Genomic DNA, 19,748 nt, shown 5'->3' with positions numbered 1-19,748 from the left:
TCCACCGTGCAACAATATATAACGTTGATGAATACGTAGTAGTAGGTTTGACGAAACGAAGTATTTGTACTTAACGTGCTCGTGCTTAATTCGTGTGTTGCTATGATTTAACCTTGAAAAATAATCTGGCCATGCCTCGCACGCCCGAGGGTGCGTGCACCTCAGGTAAAGAACCACCAGGTTAGACATTTCACTTGGGGGGAAACCCCCCCTTGGAATGGAGCATCCTCGTTTGCAAGGGTGTCCAGGGAAGCCTTTTCAGTTCAGCTGTCAGTTAAGTTTATTTATTTTGTTATAGCCCTGTGAGCCATTCGGCTCTTGAATCGGGTGCAACCACAACAAACATGAAAACAAAAACACGAACAAGAAAAACATCTTAAAGTGACTATGTGACCGTGCAAACAGACAATCTATGAAAAAAAGCAGCAAAATATTCCTGAAAAAAGCACCGTACACCAACGCTGTGTGCAAAAAAATCCCAGTGGGATACAAGTCAAACAACAACCACCACAAGAAAACTTAGATTACGTAGCACGCACGTAATGCCCCGTAATCAACACACAGTGTTTTAAATCTACAACTGATACGGCAATAACGCAATGAAAATGACACCGAGCCAAATGCGTGTGTCATTAAATGCGCGTGTCATTCAGTGGCGCACTCAGCCTGTTCACGTGAAGTTCACCCTGGCGAGCTCCCAGTTGAGCGTTCAGTGCGAGTGAGATTCAGTCCGGGTGAGATTCAGTCCCAGTGAGATTCAGTCCGAGTGAGAGTCAGTGTGAGTGAGATTCAGTGGGGGAGAGATTCAGTCCGGGTGAGATTCAGTGCGAGTGAGATTCAGTGTGAGTGAGATTCAGTCCGAGTGCTATTCAGTGTGAGTGAGATTCAGTCCGGGTGAGATTCAGTCCGAGTGCTATTCAGTGCGAGTGAGAGTCAGTGTGAGTGAGATTCAGTGCGAGTGAGATTCAGTAGGGGAGAGATTCAGTCCGAGTTAAATTCAGTGCGAGTAAGATTCAGCCCGAGTGATATTCAGTGTGAGTGAGATTCAGTGGGGGAGAGATTCAGTCCGAGTGATATTCAGTGTGAGTGAGATTCAGTGGGGGAGAGATTCAGTCCGAGTTAGATTCAGTGCGAGTGAGATTCAGCCCGAGTGATATTCAGTGGGGGAGAGATTCAGTCCGAGTGAGATTCAGTAGGGGAGAGATTCAGCCCGAGTGAGATTCAGTGTGAGTGAGATTCAGTGGGGGAGAGATTCAGTCCGAGTGAGATTCAGCCCGAGTGAGGTCCAGTCCAGGCCTTTACAGGATCTCAGACTGGCGTCCGTGCTCGCTGTGTCTGGGAAATCGCTCCACGCTGAAGCGGCTCTGCACGAGGCAGCGCCTGTTCGGGTCCATAGTCTCGGCACAGGTAGCTATGCTCTGAGAACCAAAGCGTGATTTATTTAACTCATTGGAAATTTAAATGCACAGCAACAAGTATACTTCACATTTAAAATGGTTCATGGCGTAAAACAGAATCAAAGCAAGCATTTATACTGCGGGAATCCAATGGGCTAAAAATATATTTTTCACAGACGTCCAGCAAGTTTCGCAGCAGTGGTCTGAGAATCTCAGGGGTGTGAGCGGGGGGAGGGGAGGGTCACTGACCACTCCCACGTGCTATGAAGCGGCACCCATAATAAATATATTGATCTTGTATGGCGGTATCATTGTCTTAGCTTGTGTTGTTGTTGTGTTATCTGCCATTGTGCTCCACTTTCCGCGTGCACGACGACCTCGTGCGCTACGGAATGTCCGCCTCTGTGGCTATTGGCGGCCTCCACTCCTGGACCACCGGCAACCCCCCACAGCCACCTCCGGCCAGTTGACTCAGCGGGAAGCGCCTCGCAGTCGGACACTTGCGAGTTCACATCTTGCCCGTGGGTCGTTAAGACTCATCTCAACCTTTCGAGGTCGATGAAATAGGCACCACTTTGTAGGTCGTCTCATGAACAGGCTCGGCCCCGCAATATTAACGTGTGATTCCCCACCAATGGCTCAGGGGGCGGTGAATTAACGAGCACTTTCCTGCCGGCAGGAAAGTGCTCGCTCGCTCTCTCTCTCTCTCTGCCTGTGACGCCGCTCCAACCCGGGAGTTCTCTCTCGTTCCCCAACATCTTTGCCCATCGCCTCATTCCAGAAATAAATTACTTTGAATTTTTTAACCCCCCCCCCTATCCATGCCTCCTTACCACCACTCATCCTCACCCATTCCTCCCACTCCCCCCACCCATCCATCCCCACCAAGTTCCCCCACCGATTCCCACCCATCCCCCCACCCATCCCCACGCCCCTACCCCTGCTGAGCGAGCAGTGAGCGCAGTGAGTGGGTGGAGGGTGATAGGGGGGTAAGGGGGTCTTGGGGGGGGGGGGAGGGAAATGCGTGCGCCTCGCACCAGCGTGAGACGCGCTCCACGAAGTCTCGCAGCAGCTCGCGGTTGAGCGCGTAGAGCTGCGGCAGGTAGGAGAGGATCTGTCCGAGCGCCCGGTCCTCCAGCACGGGCCAGCCCTGCGCGTGGCCCGCGTGAGCCACGGCGTCACGGAACTCCTGCAGCAACACGTCCCGTTTGGCTCACACCAGGCACGGCGGTCACTTCACTCATCCCTCTTCACTCATCCCACTTCACTCACCCCTCTTCACTCACCCCTCTTCACTCATCCCACTTCACTCATCCCACTTCACTCATCCCGCTTCACGCATCCCTCTTCACTCATTCCACTTCACTCATCCCACTTCACTCATCTCACTTCACTCATCCCTCTTCACTCATCTCACTTCACTCATCCCACTTCACTCATCCCACTTCACTCATCCCACTTCACTCATCCCACTTCATTCATCCCTCTTCACTCATCCCTCTTCACTCATCCCTCTTCACTCATCCCTCTTCACTCATCCCTCTTCACTCATCCCTCTTCACTCATCCCACTTCACTCATCCCTCTTCACTCATCCCTCTTCACTCATCCCTCTTCACTCATCCCTCTTCACTCATCCCTCTTCACTCATCTCACTTCACTCATCCCACTTCACTCATCCCACTTCACTCATCCCACTTCACTCATCCCACTTCACTCATCCCACTTCACTCATCTCACTTCACTCATCCCACTTCACTCATCCCACTTCACTCATCCCACTTCACTCATCCCACTTCACTCATCCCACTTCACTCATCCCACTTCACTCATCCCACTTCACTCATCCCACTTCACTCATCTCACTTCATTCATCCCACTTCACTCATCCCACTTCACTCATCCCACTTCACTCATCCCACTTCACTCATCTCACTTCATTCATCCCACTTCACTCATCCCACTTCACTCATCCCACTTCACTCATCCCACTTCACTCATCCCACTTCACTCATCCCACTTCACTCATCCCTCTTCACTCATCCCACTTCACTCATCCCACTTCACTCATCCCTCTTCACTCATCCACTTCACTCATCCCACTTCACTCATCCCACTTCATTCATCCCACTTCACTCATCTCACTTCACTCATCCCACTTCACTCATCCCACTTCACTCATCTCACTTCACTCATCCCACTTCACTCATCTCACTTCACTCATCCCACTTCACTCATCTCACTTCACTCATCCCACTTCACTCATCCCACTTCACTCATCTCACTTCACTCATCCCTCTTCACTCATCCCACTTCACTCATCCCTCTTCACTCATCTCACTTCACTCATCCCACTTCACTCATCCCTCTTCACTCATCCCTCTTCACTCATCCCTCTTCACTCATCCCACTTCACTCATCCCTCTTCACTCATCCCTCTTCACTCATCCCTCTTCACTCATCCCTCTTCACTCATCCCTCTTCACTCATCCCACTTCACTCATCTCACTTCACTCATCCCACTTCACTCATCCCACTTCACTCATTCCACTTCACCCATCCCACTTCACTCATCCCACTTCACTCATCCCACTTCACTCATCCCTCTTCACTCATCCCACTTCACTCATCCCTCTTCACTCATCCCTCTTCACTCATCCCACTTCACTCATCCCACTTCACCCATCCCACTTCACTCATCCCACTTCACTCATCCCACTTCACTCATCCCTCTTCACTCATCCCACTTCACTCATCCCTCTTCACTCATCCCACTTCACTCATCCCACTTCACTCATCCCACTTCACTCATCCCACTTCACCCATCCCACTTCACTCATCCCACTTCACTCATCCCACTTCACTCATCCCTCTTCACTCATCCCTCTTCACTCATCTCACTTCACTCATCCCATTTCACTCATCCTTCTTCACTCATCCCACTTCACTCATCCCACTTCACCCATCCCACTTCACTCATCCCACTTCACTCATCCCACTTCACTCATCCCTCTTCACTCATCCCTCTTCACTCATCTCACTTCACTCATCCCACTTCACTCATCCCTCTTCACTCATCCCACTTCACTCATCCCTCTTCACTCATCCCACTTCACTCATCCCACTTCACTCATCCCTCTTCACTCATCTCACTTCACTCATCCCACTTCACTCATCCCACTTCACTCATCCCACTTCACTCATCCCACTTCACTCATCCCACTTCACTCATCCCACTTCACTCATCCCGCTTCACTCATCCCACTTCACTCATCCCACTTCACTCATCCCACTTCACTCATCCCACTTCACTCATCCCACTTCACTCATCCCACTTCACTCATCCCGCTTCACTCATCCCACTTCACTCATCCCACTTCACTCATCTCACTTCACTCATCCCTCTTCACTCATCCCACTTCACTCATCTCACTTCACTCATCCCACTTCACTCATCCCTCTTCACTCATCCCACTTCACTCATCCCACTTCACTCATCCCACTTCACTCATCCCACTTCACTCATCCCACTTCACTCATCTCACTTCACTCATCCCACTTCACTCATCCCACTTCACTCATCCCACTTCACTCATCTCACTTCACTCATCCCTCTTCACTCATCCCACTTCACTCATCCCTCTTCACTCATCCCACTTCACTCATCCCACTTCGCTCATCCCTCTTCACTCATCTCACTTCACTCATCCCACTTCACTCATCCCACTTCACTCATCCCACTTCACTCATCCCGCTTCACTCATCCCACTTCACTCATCCCACTTCACTCATCTCACTTCACTCATCCCTCTTCACTCATCCCACTTCACTCATCTCACTTCACTCATCCCACTTCACTCATCCCTCTTCACTCATCCCACTTCACTCATCCCACTTCACTCATCCCACTTCACTCATCCCACTTCACTCATCCCACTTCACTCATCTCACTTCACTCATCCCACTTCACTCATCCCACTTCACTCATCCCACTTCACTCATCCCACTTCACTCATCCCACTTCACTCATCCCTCTTCACTCATCCCACTTCACTCATCCCTCTTCACTCATCCCACTTCACTCATCCCTCTTCACTCATCCCACTTCACTCATCCCACTTCACTCATCCCTCTTCACTCATCTCACTTCACTCATCCCACTTCACTCATCTCACTTCACTCATCCCGCTTCACGCATTCCGCCATCGGTTCGTTTAAAAATAAAGAAACAACCAAACATCGAATAATTCCATATCGGGCACGCGCGCCGTTGCAAGCGCTGCGTTTTCCTTCGAGGGGTGGACCCGTTAAGGCTCAGGACAGACTCATCACAGTGAAGCCCTCGCCATGAGGGGTGCGTTGCGAAAGCCTTGAATCCAAATGTCGTTGGCGGCTGAACGAAAATAATGTAGTCACTGCAAAAGTTGAGCGGCTCAACAACAACAACAAACTTCCTAGAACGATGTATTGTCGAGCAGGCTGACTTGATAAGAGTATATAATAGGCGACGTTTCGGGCAATGACCCTCATTCACAGTACATAGAGAGGCCAGGAAGGTAGACGTCTCTGTGCTGTGAAAGGCTATGGCCCAAAATATTGCCCGTTATACACGTTTCCTTTGTAAGGTAGTGTTATTGATGAGAGGGTGTTTTGTGATGACGACGATGATGAGCCTTATGGAAGTGAGTGTGTGTGGGTGTGTGCGCTCTTACCAAATGGAGCAACTTGATAGACTCAACAAAGCTGTAAAATACCAAAAAAACACAAACGCACGCTTCCTTACTAGAAAAAAATTCACGTCGCATCTGCCCCCTTCCCCCCCCCCCCCCCCCACAGCAACGCATCGCGAGGGCGCATGCACGTGTGCATTGTGTATACTGAGTGGTGGCTCAGCGGTTAACGCGGTGCGCTACGAACCCGGCGAGCCGACTTAGATTCCCGCTCACGGCAAACACCGGTTACGATTATCTGCACCAGTCCAGGGCCTCCCCTAGGTCGACTAAGCCTCAAATGAGTAGCGGGTGTGGTGTATAAACGTCGCCATTGGGTTAGAGAAAGGCGGCCGGGGATGGTGCTGGCCACCCACCCCATCGTGTGCCATGCCGACCGTAAAAGATGCTGCTCGGCAATTGGCCCAAAAGTCGGTTTAGGCTACACGGGATATCGATGTTTTCTCACCTTTTCTCCGAGCGCATGATTTCTCGAGCAATTTCAAATGCACGGCTCCGCTTCTCCTCCTCTGTCTGACATCACAATCATTCAGGTACAAGTAGTGAGCAGAAAACTAAGGACTCGTGCTAGCCCACAGTTCAATATCGTTTCAACGTTGTGCACCTCGTTTTCTGTCCCAGCTACTCTACGACTCAGCCCTGGATGCGAGTACCCACGCGGGGTGACGCAGCGTGGCATGAACTCACGAGGTGCCCGAGTTGAGAATCGTCGTCTCCTGTGCACCAGGTGACCTGTACGTGGACACGTGACCCGAGATCATCATCTCCCTAGCACCAAGTGATCTGTACGTGGACACGTGGCCCTAGCTGTGTCGCATGGAACCACAGCCTAAGAAAGAAGCTTATACCTTTCTGTCTGTAAGGAAATACCTTACGCATTGCGCTTCGGACATGACGAATGTGATCTTATATCCCTAAAGAAACATGCGGACGGATACGCCTCCCTTCCACAGCTGTCTCTCCAAATAAACAATGCGTTCATTGTGGTGCACGTCCCATCAGCCACACGCCCTTCTGGCAGTGTTTTTTTCCAGCAGCTTTGGTTCAATAGAATTTGACTCCGGACCGGTTTCGACATTAATTGTCGCATCAGCACAGTCAGGCTCGCTTAGTGCCTGATGTTTATAGGCAAGGGGCCTCTGTTACATATGAACATCTGGAAGTTCACCAGTTTAAGCAAACCTGACTCTTCTGATGAGACATTGTATGTCGCTAACCAGTCCAGCATAAACTTGTTTTTATATATACATACACAAAGTACAGATTATAATTGACAAGTGACCGTCACACTTAGAGGGAAATATCAATTTGAAATTAAAACCCCAAGATATTGCGTTTGCCAATCTCAGAAAATTGTGTTCCCAAAAATCGCCCTCACACCACACACGCGCGCTCGAACATCCAGAATGCCCTGCATCGAGCGGGCGGTGACGTCGTTATTCGTCACTGATCGAGAGGCGGTACGCGCTCGAACCAATGGGGTCCTTGTAAGGTGGGTGGGGGGACAGCTAGGCGCGACTGGGAAGCCTTGCGCACGATATCAAGTTGCGTACGGCGTTTGTCATAACGTAAAACGCGTGGAGGGTACCGCATGCGAATGACCACATGACGGTACTTTAGTCTTTGATTTAAAGCTTTCGTGACTGCAGGGATTCATTTTCTTGGTTCTTTCGGTAAAGTCACCACCTGGAAGGGAAACAATACAATTATAAAAATATAAAACAATAAAACCACAGCAAGAAAATTTTCCTGCTGTGGTTTTCACACCTGATGATGATTGCTTGTGTTGCAGTCGAAACGTCGTGAGAATTTTATCGTTTTATATTTTTATTATTTTATTGTTTCCCTTCTACGTAGTGACTTTACCGAAAGAAACAAGAATTCAGTACTTCAGTTGCCTAACGACGCTCGTGTCGGTAAGGGGCCCACGTGTGTTAACGTGACGGTTAATGCTGACGGCTCTGTTTGGAACGGTCCGCATTTGGTTGCGCTAAGGAGCAAGTGCTGCATGTTCCCTCAAAGCATGCGGGGCACTCAGACTCGTCACGATGCATGAGATTCACGCGGAAAACCAAAATCGTTCGCGCTCTGCTGAATTTGTATCCGGCGCAAATGCGCGGCCAAATAAACGTTTTGTTCGCAGAGGCAGCAGTTGCGGCCGATGGAATGTGCAAGAGGCACGCTAGCCCTCTGTCTACGTGAAGGTACAAACACGTGCAACGAGGTGAGCTGGAGAATTGGGATGCGACCCGGACCATCCGCGAGCGCCCAGGTGCCGCAGCATCGAGCCCACAGCGTGCCGCAATGTGCGTTCAATGCAACTCGAGGGAGATTATCGAGTGAGGAGTGTTGCTCGGCTGATCATAGAGGAACGTCCCAGCGAAGACTGCAGGGGAACGAGGAGGCATTGGGCCGCGTGGAAGGCGCCTCGATCAGCGGGGAACCGGCAGCACGAAAGCCGGATTGGATGTAGTGGCCGTTGTAACGACGTTAAAAGTGGCATAGTGACTACATTATCAGTGGTGTAGTGACTACATTATCAGTGGTGTAGTGACTACATTATCAGTGACGTAGTAACTACATTATCAGTGGTGTAGTGACTACATTATCAGTGGTGTAGTAACTACATTATCAGTGGTGTAGTGACTACATTATCAGTGACGCAGTAACTACATTATCAGTGGTGTAGTGACTACATTATCAGTGGTGTAGTAACTACATTATCAGTGACGTAGTAACTACATTATCAGTGACGTAGTAACTACATTATCAGTGACGTAGTAACTGCATTATCAGTGGTGTAGTGACTACATTATCAGTGGTGTAGTAACTACATTATCAGTGGTGTAGTGACTACATTATCAGTGACGTAGTAACTACATTATCAGTAGTTTAGTAACTACATTATCAGTGACGTAGTAACTACATTATCAGTGGTGTAGTAACTACATTATCAGTGGTGTAGTAACTACATTATCAGTGGAGTAGTGACTACATTATCAGTGGCGTAGTGACTACATTATCAGTGACGTAGTAATTACATTATCAGTGGCGTAGTAACTGCATTATCAGTTGTGTAGTAACTATATATTCAGTGGCGTGGTAACTACATTATCAGTGATGTAGTGACTACATTATCAGTGTTGTAGTGACTACATTATCAGTGGCGTAGTAACTACATTATCAGTGGAGTAGTGACTACATTATCAGTGGAGTAGTAACTACATTATCAGTGACATAGTAACTACATTATCAGTGGAGTAGTAACTACATTATCAGTGATGTAGTGACTACATTATCAGTGACGTAGTAACTACATTTTCAGTGGTTTAGTAACTACATTATCAGTGCTGTAGTGACTACATTATCAGTGGTGTAGTGACTACATTATCAGTGTTGTAGTGACTACATTATCAGTGGTGTAGTAACTACATTATTAGTGGTGTAGTGACTACATTATCAGTGGTGTAGTGACTACATTATCAGTGACGTAGTAACTACATTATCAGTGACGTAGTAACTTCTTTATCAGTGACGTAGTAACTACATTATCAGTGGAGTAGTGACTACATTATCAGTGACGTAGTAACTACATTATCAGTGGCGTAGTGACTACATTATCAGTGACGTAGTAACTAGATTATTAGTGGTGTAGTGACTACATTATCAGTGACGTAGTAACTTCTTTATCAGTGACGTAGTAACTACATTATCAGTGGTGTAGTGACTACATTATCAGTGACGTAGTAGCCACATTATCAGTGACGTAGTGACTACATTATCAGTGGTGTAGTGACTACATTATCAGTGACGTAGTAGCCATATTATCAGTGGTGTAGTGACTACATTATCAGTGACGTAGTAACTGCATTATCAGTGGTGTAGTAACTACATTATCAGTGACGTAGTGACTACATTATCAGTGACGTACTAACTACATTATCAGTGACGTAGTGACTATATTATCAGTGACGTAGTGACTACATTATCAGTGACGTGGTGACTACATTATCAGTGACGTAGTAACTACATTATCAGTGACGTAGTGACTTCATTATCAGTGGTGTAGTAACTACATTATCAGTGACGTACTGACTACATTATCAGTGACGTGGTGACATTATCAGTGACGTAGTAACTACATTATCAGTGACGTAGTAACTACATTATCAGTGACGTAGTGACTACATTATCAGTGACGTAGTGACTACATTATCAGCTCAGGGGGTGCGGCAAGGTGAGGCCCCAATATTTGATTTGTCTCGCACGGTCGCACCCTAGAGGCTATGAGACATCGCGGCTCCTCTTGCCCCTAAACACATCATCCGTACGCTCACTCTCTCGAACATTTCACGCTGCAGGGGCGTTCCGTCTTCGCAAAATGCAGCCACTTCATAACTTTAACTTTATAACTTTAATCTAAATTGTCTTACGGTTCTTATTGTTTGACTTGCCTCCCACTAGGATTTTTGCACACAGCGTTGAAATGCGGTGTTTTTTTTCTGGAAGACTTTGCTGTTTTTTTCCAGGATGTTTTTCTGTTGCGCGTAGTCACTTTGAGATGTTTCTTGTTCGTGTTTTTGTTTTGTTGCGGTTGCACCCGAGTCAAGAGCCGCATGGCCCACAGAGTTATGCCTAATAAATTAAACTTAAATAAAAGGAAACTGAAAGTTCAGCTCCATAGTAGTTACCCTCTTTGCAATAAAATTGACGCGTATTTAGTGGAATAAATCTCCCAAAAACGGAGTTCTATGTGAAGGCATTTTTCATTCAAAAAATGTTTCATTCATGTAGACAGCGTTTTACATAAGGTGTTGTTGTTCTTTAACACTGAAGTTGAAATCAAATCTCACGGTCGTTGCCAAGGGGGAGGGCCCGACTCGTCGCTTTGACCACAAGGCGGGTGGGGTGGGGGCGAAGCAGCACGTGACCGCCCCACGCTCGTGACGCGACTGTGACGACACCTTCCCCACGACCGCCCCCCTCTCTCTGCCGGGGTGGTGATGGGTTTGGGGGGGGCAGACAGCGCCCCACAGGAACGAGGGCTGGCGTTAGGAATACGGCGGCCTAGCCAAGGGGGAGGGGGGGGGCAGCGATTGTGCCAGCGGCCGTGGGGAGCGGTGACCCAGCATCCTCTGCAGGGACGTGGCACCGCGTACTTGAGGAAGCAAGAACACGTGCGCGTGTGTGTGGCGCGTGCGTGTGTGGCGTGTGTGTGGTGTGTGTGTGGTGTGTGTGGTGTGTGTGTGGTGTGTGTGTGTGTGTGTGGCGTGTGTGTGGCGTGTGTGTGGTGTGTGTGGCGTGTGTGTGAGGTGTGTGTGGTGTGTGTGTGTGGCGTGTGTGTGGCGTGTGTGTGAGGCGTGTGTGTGTGGCGTGTGTGGTGTGTGTGTGGTGTGTGTGTGGCGTGTGTGGTGTGTGTGGCGTGTGTGTGTGTGTGGCGTGTGTGTGTGTGGCGCGTGTGTGTGTGTAGCGTGTGTGCGCGTGTGTGTGTGTGTGTAGCGTGTGTGCGCGTGTGTGTGGCGCGTGTGTGGCGTGTGTGTGTGTGTGTGGCGCGTGTGTGTGTGTGTGTGCCGTGTGTGGCGTGTGCTTTGTAGGAGTGCGGCAGGGTTGTGGGGAGCGGTGGGGTAGCGGTTTGCGCGCTGCACTACGAAACCGGCGAACCAGAGTTCGATTCCCAACTCAGGGCCCGTATTAGTGACGAATATCTGAACAGAGCCTGTGCCGTCCCTAGATCCACTCGGCCTTAAATGATGTGTAAACATCGCCAATGGGGAGAAAGACAAAGGCGGCCGGGACGTGGTTACTAACCACACTGTCCCGTTGTGTGTCGTGCCATGGCATTCAGAGCTAGTTACGCTCACAACAACGAGCGGAGCGCCGGGCGGATAAAATTCAGCAAGTTGGCACAGTAGGGAGTACAGCTGGTGTGCATCTACTGGTCATCTCAGTCAGCCTACCCATGGCACATGCTGGGTCTGTCCCGTGACCTTCTCCTGCCAGCAGCGAGCCTTCGACACTTCACGTGATAGCCTCAAAGTGCACCTAGCCTGGCACGCGCGCCGTGGTGACGCCACCGCCACTTAGTGACGAATGGCGAGTGTCGCTATTGGTTGGTTTTGTGTTGATGCGTGCGCCTAGGGGCCGCCCATAAATGACGTCACGCGATTTTGGACGATTTTTGACCCCCCTCCTCGTCACACGGTGTCACAAAAAGTCAGACCCCCCCTCAAATATGACGTCACAAAGCTCTGCCCCCCCCCCCCAAACCATATTTCCATTTTGAAAATAAAACATGCTTCAAATCCCTTTAAACTATTGTCATTGTGGTGCGTATTTAATGTGGCGCTGCACTCTGATGTTGTAGGAGAAAACATTTATTAAAAAGTCTATTTAATCAAGTACGTGTTGTCTATATTTATTTAAAGTTGCGCATTTTTATGTGACGTCACATTTCTCAACCCCCCTCCCCTCATCACACATCGTCACAAACGTCTGAACCCTCCCTCCCCCCCCCCTAGGTGCGTGACGTCATTTATGGACGCCCCCCTAGGCGAGCAGCTTTGGGACCTGAGCGGTGCGTGGAGCGCTGGGGTGGTGGTGGTGGTGATGGTGGTGGTGGAGCCTCGAGCCCGGACCGCCCTCCTCCTCGTCCTCGTCGTCGTCATCCTCGGACGGCGCGTCCGCTCCGTAGTTCCCCGCCCTCCCCCCCGGTGTCGCGTCGCTCCTGCACGGCGAGTCGCGAAAAACAAAAGCCCCACGCCGTTTCCTGCTCAAATGACCATCGAGGCAGGCGCTCATCTCCTGTTTACGAGCCCCCGAGCAGATGGTGGAAATCCGCATTCCTATGGCGGGGGCGAGTCTGTTCAGAAGGACACGCACGCGCCGTTGACTTCCCCACAAAGTGACCCCCCCCCCCCGAGGAATGCTGAGCTGAATAAACTCTCTTCTGTCTTTCTACATTATATATTTATCCCCTTAATGAATATCTCCAATCATCGAAGTCTAATCATTATCGTGTGAACACATCCCTTTTATGCCTTACACCTCAATATTATTACCCTTTCAAATGCATCTTCTGTCGACAGCAGCGTCCTTCATTTATTTTCAGAGGGGAAGGGGGGGGGCACTTTCGCCGATGAGACATCACGAGCGCGAGGGCCGCCACGCATTTGAACCCATTGGGGGTTTGACAGCATCACGACGATGATGGTGATGATGGGGTGTGTGTTTTTTTTCTCTCTCACAGACACCTCCAGGAGCCGCCAGCGGCCCGCGAGCCCGACCTACACAGATCACCGACCTACACAGATCACCGACCTACACAGATCACCGACCTACACAGATCACCGACCTACACAGATCACTGACCTACACAGATCACCGACCTACACAGATCACCGACCTACACAGATCACCGACTTACACAGATCACCGACCTACACAGATCACTGACCTACACAGATCACCGACCTACACAGATCACCGACCTACACAGATCACCGACCCACACAGATCACCGACCTACACAGATCACCGACCTACACAGATCACCGACCTACACAGATCACCGACCTACACAGATCACCGACCTACACAGATCACCGACCTACACACCTCGTGGCGTCGTCTCATCGACACAACCACCGCGTCCATCTCTCGGCCACGGGACCCACCTGCTGGACGAGCAGCTCGGAGCTCGCCGCGCCTCCAGACACGGGAAGTTGCTCATGTCCACGTATCCGTCCGTGTCGCTGCCGCGTTCCCCGGACCCCCTGCCCTCCGCATCCCTGCGCGGGACCCCTCTGCAACTCTGCCCGCCGCTGCCCCGCGCGCCCGCCTCGTCGCCGAAGAAGCCCCTGGGCTGACTCGCCTTGGCCGCGAACCGCTTGCTGCTCTTGCGCACGGGCGGCGTCATGTTCTCGTAGTCGCTGTTGGCCACCGGCACGTTCTCGTACTCCGTGCAGGGACTCGGGTTGGGGAAGGAGATGGAGCGCGGCTTGGTGAGCGGATGGGGCGCGTGCGGCGGTCGTGGGCGACTCTCAAACGATTCCACCCGGCAGATCCTGCTGCTGCTGCTGCCGCTGTAGTTGTGCCTGCTGCTGCCACCGCCGCCGCTGTTGTTGTTGCCGTGCTCCTTGGAGCCGCGCGCCCCGAGAGCCATGACCCGCTGGATCCCCGGGGAAGCGCGCGGCCCCTTGTGCCTGCGCTCGTCCGCCTCGGCGCCGCGCGCGTGGAGCCCCGCGCCCTCCGACGGCCACTTGGGCTGCTCCGCGTGCTTCTTCCTCACCGAGATCTTGAAGGGCAGCAGGCGCTTGAGGGAGCTCTTCTTTTTGGACGCGCGCTTCGACGCGTGCTTGTTGTCCTGGGGCTCCAGCGTCATGAGGATGGACGGCGAGCTCTTGGCGAGCGGCTTCTTCGTGATGGGCGCCAGCTCGAAGGGCGGCGGGATGTCCCCGACGGAAGACGCGCCCGGGTTCGACCCCCACGGCGGCGGGGCGCGCGCGCCCCCGCGAGGCCCCCTCGCCGCGAGGGGCGACGGCGGCGAGAACTCGGGGCGCTTCCTCCGCTCCAAGGGCGACATCGCGGCGCCGTGGCGAGGCGGCGCGTGCTGGGGGTCTTGCCCGCCGCCGCCGCCGGGGGCGCCCCCCCACGGCCGAGGGGAGCCGGCGGAGGGTGGGGGGGCGCCTCCCCCGACCCTGCTCCTCGCCACCTGCTCGCAGGAGCGCTCCTTGACGAGGCGGCTGCCGCAGCTGAGGCTGCGCGGCGTGCCCGTGAAGGAGCCCTCGGAGCACGTGTCGGAGTGCGTGTCGCTGTCGTCGGCCAGCGCTCTGTGGAACAGCGAGCTTCCCGTGAGGGACTTGACTCGCGAGAGGAGGCCCCTTCGCTCCGGGCTGAGGGAGAGGCTGCTGATCCAGTCCTTGATGCCGTGGATCTCCGAGTAGAGACCGTCCGAGCTCTCCTCCGCCGCGAGGGACACGAGGAAGTCCACCTCGCAGTAGTGGTCATCCTCCTGTCCGCTCGCGGTGCTCGGCTGCGACTTGGCGAGAGGAGAGGCCTCGACAACGGAGTGCTGGGGCGCAACTTGGCCCCCGCCTGTGGGGGGAGCACGAGCCGCCGCCGCCTTCTCGTCCTCCTCCTCCTCCTCCGCCTGCTGCTCCGCGAGTGAATCTGCATTCTCAGTCGCAATCTCGGAATCGGCACCTTCTCGTCCAGAACGTGAGGCGCACTCGTCCAGTGGCCGCGCGGCTTCAGTCTCGTCCGCAGAGTGAGGAGCGGGGGCCACGCGCTCCGTCTCCTCGTGCGGCCCGCTGCCTTGCGCCACGCTCGCGTCCTCCAGAGACGCCGCCTCCCCGCTCGCCTCGTCCGCTCGCTGCCGCGCTTCCACGAAGCCATCGCTGACATTTGCACTGCCTTCCTGGTCATCGTCGTCATCGTCGCCATCGTCACCATCGACGTGTTCATCGTCGTCGTCGTTGTGATCGTCATCAGCTCCCTCGGCGGCTCTGACCGCGCGCTGCGTCGCGCTGGCGTGGGACAGATGAAGCTCCCACAGGTGGAGGTCTCCGCGACCTTCCCCGTCGTGAAAGTGGCTGAAGAACAAGCGCCGCGCGCGCCTCGGTCCCGTGCCCCCGCCCGCGCAGCCCATCCCGGGGCCCAGAGAGCGAACTCGCGAGCGCGCTTGGCACAGAGACGCCGCCTCCTCCATCGCGAGCGACGAGCGCGCCGTCAGGGCCCCCTCGGGCCACGAGTAGGAGAGGCTCCGCTGAGCAGGGCCCCCGTGGTGGGGCACGAACTCGGGCATGCGGAGCTCGCCGGGAGCGCGCTTATCGTGCGCGGGACACGAGCAGGGCGTCACGTGGCCCGTGCTGATGATGTCGGGACGATCATCGGACAAGCGTCCGACGGGAGCGGCAGCGCTCTCGCCCGCGGGCTCTCCCCGACCGTCGTCGCCGTGACTGCCGCCGCTGCTGCTGCTGCTGCTGCTTCGGCTGCTGTTGCTGCTTCTGCTGCTGCTGTTGTTGTTGCTGCTGCTGTTGCTGCTGTTGCTGCTGCTGTCCGATGAGACGCACGCGTTTCCGTCGGGGCTCGCGAGCTGTCGAAGCTCGCTGGCGACCGCGGGCCTCGAGAGCTGCGGCTTGGGCGCGAGTGGCGGCTTGGAGGCGACTCGAGGGGCGGCGGAGACGGAGGTCGCGCCGCGGTTGGGCTCCCCGGCTACTGTGGCGCGCAGAGGGGCGCCTGTGTAGGGGGCCAGGGGGGGGCACGGGGGGGGGGGCACGGAGCCCGGCAGAAACAGCGCAGTGAGGGAGCGCGTGAAGAGTCGGCACGACGCCTCGGCCATTGCGCGAACTAAACTAAACGAACTCAAACTAAACTTTTTTTTATATATTTCACCAGATAAGTGAGTTATATGGCTCTTTTTTTTCAGAAGCGACCTGGCTATCACAAATGACAGCTCAACGAAGTGGATCATTCGCGTGGACATTTCTCGCAGGCCAAATACTCTAAACGCGTGATTCTAAATGTGGAGTGGACCTGGGGGAAAATTCCCCGTATCCTCCTGTTTTGCATGTCTCTCTCCCTCATGTCGGTTTTACATGTCTCGCTCTCGTCAGTTGCATGTCTCTCTCTCCCCCCGCGACCACGGGGAGACAGAGAGACACCGCAAAATCCAAGAACGGGGGGGCACTTTTGTGGCACAGGTCAAGGGATGCCCAACTCGGATCGCCGCGCTCCGCTCCAGCTACGGCTTGCGATGCCCCCCAGCCTTGCCGTGCGCGTCCGTCAAATGCGTCAATCGGTCTGTGCGTAACACGCGCAGGAGTAGCGGGGGCAGGCGCGTGCGCCTTGCACGCCACGCGGGCACACGTGCCGACCGACTGGCGCAGCCCGAGGGAGCGCAGTGCGCGTGCCTCGCTAGGTCGAGGGGTTGGTGCGGGTGGAGAGAGAGACGCCCTTACCATCCTCCATGTCCGCAGATCCGCGCTCACGTGCGACGCTCGTACAGCGCTCGCGTCTTCATCGCCACGGCAGCGGATACACGAACAGACCCCTTCACACACACGCCACACACACACACATCCATCTTCACATAAATCACACACACACACACCATACGCAGCCACACGAACACCACACAAAAATAAAACATCATATTCACACCGCACGCACACCACACACATCAAACACACACCACACACACACCACACACACACCACACACACACCACACACACCACACACACACCACACACACACCACACACACACCACACACACACCACACACACACCAAAGGCAAAGATCCGCCGAATAGCCTTCGACTGTAGGAGAAAGTGCTGTTAGCGAGCACCTATGAAAGCCGGCAAGGAACACGATGGGGGTAGGAGGCAGCACCACGCCCTGCCGCCTTTGTCTCCTCAGTGAGCTGTTCGTGTCGTCGGTGTGTCTGCCTGAGTGGCGGAGAAGGCGCACGCGCCTGTCCCCGCAACTCCTGCCCACCAGGCACGAATTTGAGTCCGAGTCGACCTAGGGGAGGCCCAGGACCGGTTGAGATAATCGTTACGGGAATCGAACTCGGGTTCCCAGGTTCGTAACGCAGCGCGCTAACCACTACGCCACTTCTCCCTACATTCAGCACACTCTCACCCCACACACATCAGACACACCACACCACACGACACACACCACACTCACAGACCTTCACACACACCACACTCACAGACCTTCACACACACCACACTCACAGACCTTCACACACACCACACTCACAGACCTTCACACACACCACACTCACAGACCTTCACACACACCACACTCACAGACCTTCACACACACCACACTCACAGACCTTCACACACACCACACTCACAGACCTTCACACACACCACACTCACAGACCTTCACACACCACACACACGCAGACATCAAACTCACACCACACTCACACCCCACACACATCACATACACCACACGACACACACACACGCACACAACACACACCACACAGACATCAAACACACCACATACCACACACAGACCTTCACGCACACCATACATACGGTACACCAGACACACACGCGACACACATAGAACTTCGCACATAAACCCCACACATGTTCATGCACCTTCACACACTGTCACCATACTACACGCTCATATTCACAAACACGGTGATGCGCGCACCGCACACTCGCTCATCTTCGCGCGCGCAACACACACACACACGTACACACACAGACACGCGCACACACACACACGTACACACACGGACACGCGCACACACACAGACACACGCCGCACTAATCGTCAGAGACACGCGCACGCACCTTGACGCACAGAAGCCCTCGCTCGCGCGCGCTCCTCCTGCACGCACGCGCGCAGACCAAACCCCCCCGCACCCTCGCCGCGTCCTCACTCAGACTCCGCTGCCGCCGCCGCCGTCGCGAGAAGACGAAACGGAAAGGGGCCCGGAGGCTCGACCCCGGGGTGGGGGCCGCCTCTGGCAGGAAAAAGGCTCAGGAAGCGGTGCGCGGCGCGGCCACAATGCGCGGCGCGGTTTCCCCGAGAGCTCTGCGCCACCGCCGCCGACGCGACAACACAATGGGGCCACCGGGCCCTCTGTTTTGTTGTTTTGAGACGCGGGGCGCAGCGCAGAGGCCCCGCGCTCGCGCGACAGAGCCACGGACGTCGCACGCCGCGGGCGTTCACCCGCAACCCCCACGTTGGCATCCACACCCGGCTCCGAGCGATGTGGGTGCGCACTGGATGCCCCCCCCCATCAAAACCCCGGGGGGTGGGGGCTGTCTGTGAGCCCCCCACCTCCACCGACATCCCGGGCAGGAGCCGCACTCCCACGGGAGGGCGCGGTGACCCCCCGCCTCTCCCCCCCCCACCGCATCCACTCCCCCGCGCACTCCAAGCAGTGGCGATCAACAGCCCTCTCTGTGGGGTAGTGGAAGCGGCTCGCTGTGAACACGAACGGGGACGCGCGCATTTTCGCGTCCCACGCCACGCACGCGGCTCGTCTCAGGTCGCGTGCAGGCGGTCGCCACCGCACCTGGCCACCGGCCCCTCCCAGCAACCGCCCGAACCCGTCTGGTATCGTGACAGGTGTCAACAAGTGACCCCTGTGTGTGTGTGTATTGTTGTGCTTTGGGGAGCGGTGGCGTAGCGGTTAGCGCGCTGCGCTACGAACTCGGCGACCCGAGTTCGATTTCCGGCTCGCGGCCAACACCTTTTACGATCATTTGAACCGGTCGTGGGCCTCCCCTAGGTCGACTCAGCCTCAAATGAGTACCTGGTACGGTGTGTAAACATCGCCACTGGGGAGACAAAGGCGGCCGGGCGTGGTGTCCACCCACCCCCTCGTGTGCCATGGCGGCCTTTATAGGTTCTCGCTAACAGCACTTGCCCCAACAGTCTGTTAAGGCTACACGGGGGATATTTTGTCTTTGTGTATACGTACAGGGACTCCTCTACTTACGAACGAATTAGGTTGCAGAGGTCTGTTCGTAAGTCGATTTGTTTGTAAGTCCAACTTTACTCCTATAGATTCCAAACATGGTATACGGCATGTACACTAAACACGGGGAATGGCTTTAAAAGTTGTCGAATCTCCTGTAGA

General features: G+C 54.0%; 1 protein-coding gene across 4 annotated transcripts in view; it reads right to left on the bottom strand.

Moving 5' to 3' along the window:
• Positions 1-18,852, bottom strand: part of LOC116949280 (FYVE, RhoGEF and PH domain-containing protein 5-like) — a 66,323-nt gene extending 47,471 nt beyond the window's left edge. The window contains exons 1-8 of one of the 4 annotated variants that reach the window (XM_032966406.2): positions 18,451-18,852; positions 17,475-17,650; positions 17,085-17,176; positions 13,800-16,362; positions 12,694-12,850; positions 6,575-6,639; positions 6,109-6,139; positions 2,435-2,586 (exon numbers count right to left, since the gene is read on the bottom strand). In XM_032966406.2, coding sequence (XP_032822297.2) covers positions 2,435-2,586; positions 6,109-6,139; positions 6,575-6,639; positions 12,694-12,850; positions 13,800-16,362; positions 17,085-17,094 — 2,978 coding nt within the window. In that variant the 5' untranslated portion in view covers positions 17,095-17,176; positions 17,475-17,650; positions 18,451-18,852. The remainder of the gene's footprint in view (positions 1-2,434; positions 2,587-6,108; positions 6,140-6,574; positions 6,640-12,693; positions 12,851-13,799; positions 16,363-17,084; positions 17,177-17,474; positions 17,651-18,450) is intronic. The other 3 variants (XM_032966402.2, XM_032966405.2, XM_032966403.2) reach the window with 3 other exon arrangements.
• Positions 18,853-19,748: the final 896 nt, after the last annotated feature.

Source organism: Petromyzon marinus, chromosome 36, assembly GCF_048934315.1.
Source record: "Petromyzon marinus isolate PM22_M1 ecotype Great Lakes invasive population chromosome 36, UKy_Petmar_22M1.pri1.0, whole genome shotgun sequence".
Taxonomy (NCBI): Eukaryota; Metazoa; Chordata; class Hyperoartia; order Petromyzontiformes; family Petromyzontidae; genus Petromyzon; species Petromyzon marinus.
This window is presented reverse-complemented; position numbering and strand designations above follow the sequence as displayed.